The sequence below is a fragment of the Protobothrops mucrosquamatus genome, unplaced genomic scaffold (genome assembly GCF_001527695.2).
Source record: "Protobothrops mucrosquamatus isolate PMUCROS unplaced genomic scaffold, P.Mucros_1.0 scaffold2440, whole genome shotgun sequence".
Classification (NCBI taxonomy): Eukaryota; Metazoa; Chordata; class Lepidosauria; order Squamata; family Viperidae; genus Protobothrops; species Protobothrops mucrosquamatus.
The window spans coordinates 32337-37543 of record NW_015388512.1 but is presented as its reverse complement, the minus strand read 5'-3'; the positions used below and the strand labels follow the sequence as shown (position 1 = coordinate 37543).

Here is a 5207-nt window from a genome sequence, read left to right as displayed (position 1 = left end):
TGAATGCTCCAACACTGGAAGTTTTTAAGAAGAGACTGGACAGCCATTTGTCCGAAATGGTATAGGGTTTCCTGCCTGAGCAGGGGGTTGGACTAGATGACCTTCAAGGTCCCTTCCAACTTTACTATTATTATTATTATTATTATTATTATTATTATTATTATTATTATTATTATTATTATTATTATTATTATTATCCTCTTCTCTCTTTTGGAAGAACAGGGAAAAACGAGAGCAGGATCTCGGATGCCCCAAATTAACCAATGATTCTCCACACTTTTAGACATTTCATTCGAAGAATTTATCAATCCAACCCTTGAAGTTGCCAAATGGGGCTCCATCTCCCACCCCATTACAGTCAGGAGCCATGATAACTAGGCACTGCAGACGCCAGGAGGGCCTGTCTGTGTCATTTATCTCTGACATAATCATGGTTGCTGGGGAAACACCCACAAAATTAGAACAAAGTATAGAGCAGTGGTGTCAAACTGCCAGCCTGCGGGCCGGACACATCATCCGGAAGCTACGTCCACCCCATTGCCGGCAATGGCAAAACCGTCCCGATACGTTGCGCGATGTCATGTGACGTCGCGAGTTTGACATGTCTGGTATAGGGGTAAGTCCCATGCACCAGGTCTTTGGGGGAAAACTAGAAAAATCCCCAGATTTCTTTTTCTTTTAGATAGGAAAGGAATTTTCTTTGACAGTATATGTTAATACCCCTATCTGAAGGGTAGTTCAGTTAAGTATCAGTCACACAGGGAAAGAGTCATCCAATTCCTCCACCTAACATACAATCTTGTTTAAAAAAATTTAGAACCTGCAAATCAGTCTTTTTCCTAGATGGCGCTCTTTGGTTTTATTGGGACCATTCCTTTAATCTGGAGTTGCTACTTGGGAATTATGGGAATTGGGGTCTAATTCCTACAGATATTATCAGATGGAAGTAATTTTTGCTGCAAGACTGTAAACTGAATACATGTTATCTCTATAATAATAAGAAATCTGGTTTTTTTTTCATACAATTAGATGACCTGTCTCTTTCATCTGACTTTTTGCTCTCTCTATACACTAGAACCAGCAATTGGCTCATCTTTGTTACTTTTCTAACCTACTTTAGCTTCTCCCTTTCTGTCTGTCAGTTCTTCACCCTCTTCCCTTCTAGGACCATTGTCATTCTCACCTTCAGAATTTTGTACAGCTGGGGATTTTATACAGCACTTTGATTTGAACTCTAATTTGAAAATGCCTTAAGATATTTATATCACACAAAGTTTATGATTTAAGCAAAGGCTGGCTTCTAATCTTCCATGGACAACCAAGATTTAAGTCTGGGTCTCCCAAATTGCTTCTTGTGAGTTTCAAATATGGATGGACATTTGAGATTTGCTATAGTAACAAGATATTGGTGGCCAGCAACTTAGCCAGCCCATTGTCCTTCGTCTTTCTTCTCTTCACCAGTCACTCACATTCTTTGGACATGCCAACTTCAAAGCACTTCTGTAGGCGGCAGTACTGACAGCGGTTCCGGGTCACTTTGTTTATTATACAGTTTCTTTCCTGGTGACAAGTATACAGCATGTTCTTCTGGATACTGCGACGAAAAAAGCCCTGTAGGGTTCAAAGAAAAAAAAAATAGCATGAGCAAATCAATGCTTTTTCTCCTATGGTATGAAAGCATATGCCTTGGCTTTTTCCCTCACATCCATCAGAGAAAGCATCAACTTTGCTGTGATAACCTTGCACTTTCAGAACAGATGTAGCATTAAAAAAATTACAATGTCTCGGATTCAGAATTTATCCATAACCTCAGTTCTAGGTTTTAGACAATCAACATCATCATGACACTTGCTACTACCATTTCTGGGCAGATTTATCTAACGGTATTGAAAATGCCATATTTCAGCCATTTCAAAAATTGGGTATAATGTTTTTGAGTTCTTGGTATTAAAATAGGGTTAAAATCAATAATGATACATAGCACATTTATTTATCTATCATGTTCATCATGGTTTTCAAGACAGCATAATATTTACTCATTCATTCACTCATTTCTTCAATTTATATGGCCACCCATCTCAAACAAGTGACCCTAGGTAGCTAGCAGCAGTGAAACAGCTTGCCTCCAGAAGTTATGGGTGCTCCAACACTGGAAGTTTTTAAGAAGAGATTGGACAACCATTTGTCTGAATTGTTATAGGGTTTCCTGCTTGAGCAGGAGGTTAGTCCAGAAGACCTCCAAGGTCCCTTCCAACTCTGCTATTATCTTACTTATCTAAAATTATCTCACATATGATGTGCTAAGAATTAATTTAGTCTTCTGTCTTCAAAAAAAATTGTGGAATTAAAAAAGGAATACTGTTAATCCTCAATTTTACAAACCTCAATTCAATCGAGAAAAACTGCAGTTTAGTCAGTAACAACATCCCAAATGAATACGCCTAGACAATCTTCATAATTTTTAAGCACATTTTAAATATATGTTTTGCATGCACAAAACACCATTTGCCACTTATTGTCAAGCGCCAGGGAAATCAGGAGATCCAGGCAGTTCAAATGAGTATAAAGATTTATTGCAAGCTTAAGCTCTCTACCAGAATCTGACCAACTAATGGTCAAGGGAAATGAGCAGGAGTTAAGAAAGGAATTCAAGGTGGGCTGGACTTAGATCGCTTGTGGGTGCGCAGGGACTCGTGACTTATGATGCATTTGACGCCTCCCTCGGGCTCAGCCTGGTCATCTCCTACATCATCCATCCCTCCATCTTGGCTGCCCTCCTCTTCCATGGGTTCTTCTATGCTGCTTTTCCCCTTCTAGCATTGTGTCTTCAAAATCTGGTTTATTATGGGAACTTGGCAAGGGCGGAAGGGAAGCTGTCTCAAAGGAATCCTCCTCCCACTCCTCTGCATGAGTTGGTGAGCCAGGTGGTGGTTCCTGTAACACACAAATATTATTAGAGGTTCCCTCCCCTTCCCTTCCTGCAAATTGAAGGCCAGATGCGGAAGGCCCATCATAGGTGAGTCACCCTCCTTCCCCCAGAGGAATGCAGAGGGTTTGGTTAACCTCTTCCTCAACAGGTTCCTCAGGCAAAACTGGGTGGGGTGCTGGTAGCTTGGTCGGCCTTGGCTTGTCAGGGAAGCACTGGTGGAACTGACAAACTAAATCAGGGGCATGTACATACTGTGCATTCTCCCAGGAACAATCAGAAACTGGCTAGCCCTTCCAATGAATCAAATACTGAATGCCTTTGCCTCTTTTCCTAGAGTCTAGGATTTCTTCGACATCATATTCCAGTTCTCCCTCCAATATGTCTGGCGGTGGAGGGGGGCACTGGGATCGTATTGTGCTTGGGGGAGCTTCTTTGGAAAGTAGCGATTGGTGAAATATTGGATTCACCTTAATTGATGGGGGCAATTGTAGGTGGAAGGCCACAGGGTTGATTTGTCAGAGAACTCTGAATATGCTGATAGAATGGAGGTCTGGCTCGACTGCTATTGCTGCAGCTCTGGGATCTGAGGTCATGGTTAGAATATTCCGGAGCCCGAGAAAAATTTTGGTGAAGGGTGTTGGTCAGATTAAAGTCAAGTGCCAGGGGAAATCAGGAGATTCAGGCAGTTCAAATGAGTATAAAGATTTATTGCAAGCTTAAGCTCTCTACAAGAATCTGACCAATGGTAAAAAAAATGAGCAGGAGATAAGAGAGGCATTGTGCTGCCCCACTCCCACTCCCACACACACACATGTACAGCAAGCGTCTACAGGTGTTTATTCAAACCTTCCAAACAGGTCCTCAAGAAAGCACCCTCGTTGCATAGATCCGGATTCCAAGCTCAACATGGCAAGAGTCACTAGGTAACTGAGTCCAACAGGCACACATGAAGTCCAGAAAAGCTGTCCATGAGTCAAACAGGTCAGGATACACGGCACGAGCACACAAGACACAGAACTGGGTACGTTGCTCCAGCAACAGTCAAGTCCTCAGGGCTGGATTTAAGTAGGCAATGTTGGTGCAGCCCTTCATGAGAGGCAATGTTGCCTGCTTATAAGTAGTCTAGCTGACTGGCATTATGCCTGTCTCCTCTCTGCTCTACCTGTCCTTGGATTAGGAGGAGGTGTGGACTCTACCTCCTCATTGCTAACAGGCAGCAGCTGTTCCCAGTCCTCCCCTGGAGCCTCCTGGCCAACTTGCTGCAGCGGTGGCTCGCCTTGCTCAGCCTCAGCCTGTCACTCATCTGACCGATCCAGCTGAGGCTGCTCCATCAGGCTAGCACTCTCTGAGTCCCGATCCTGACCACCACTCAGCTCTGCACTTTCCTCTGCCGACTCAAACTCACCCTCCTCTGAACTCACATCTGGAGAGGGGTCCAGGGGCAGATCCATGACAGGCATTCAAGGTGGGCTGGACTTAGATCTCTTGTGGGTGCACAGGTACTTCTGACTTATGACGCGTTTGACCCCTCCCTTGGGCTCAGCCTGGTCATCTCCTACACTTTATAGACATATAGCACTAACAGATGCTCCCTTGCCATAGTAGTTCATTAAATTAAGGTTTACTGTATACATATTTTTTTCTTCTGCGTGCAATTCTTGGAGACTGGATACTTGGCAAAGATTTTCCGAAGTGGTTTGCCATTGCCTCCTCCTAGGGTTGAGAGAGTGATTGGCCCAAGCCTAGCTGACTTCATGCCTTAAGTGGGACTAGAACTCATGGTCTCCTAGTTATAGCCTGATGCCTTAACCACTACAGCAAACAGGCTCTTTAACTGTATAACATTACACCACAAAAACTGGGCTTCATATACAGTATTTGGGCTGTATGCATACCTGCAAAAACAAAAACAACCCACCCAAAACTCAGGAAGCACATATTTCATTCTCAGAACAATGCAAGAATTTAAACCTTTTTAGCAAGGAAAAGCTAATAGAGAAAGGAAGAGGAGAAACGGAAAAAATATTCTAATATTAAAAGTACCATATTTTTCGCTCTATAAGACGCACTTTTCCCCCCCAAAAGATGGGGGGAAATGTCTGTGCGTCTTATGGAGCGAATGCCGCCTGGAGCTGAAGCCTGAGTGCAGGGGAGGAGAGTATATACTGGCCGGGAAGCAAGGAGAGCTTGTGCTCTCCGTATGGGATGCCTCGCTGCCGCCGGCGTTTCTCCCCCATCACCCGCATGGATCGCTTGCTGCCGCTGGCGTTTCCCTCCC

The 5207-nt window shown here is 43.6% G+C and overlaps 1 protein-coding gene across 1 annotated transcript in view; it reads right to left on the bottom strand.

Moving 5' to 3' along the window:
• The window catches only part of LOC107295660 (retinoic acid receptor alpha-like), a 54527-nt gene that overhangs the window by 22527 nt on the left and 26793 nt on the right, over positions 1 to 5207 (bottom strand). Inside the window, exon 4 of the mRNA XM_015824981.1 lies at positions 1470 to 1611. Coding sequence (XP_015680467.1) covers positions 1470 to 1611 — 142 coding nt within the window. The remainder of the gene's footprint in view (positions 1 to 1469; positions 1612 to 5207) is intronic.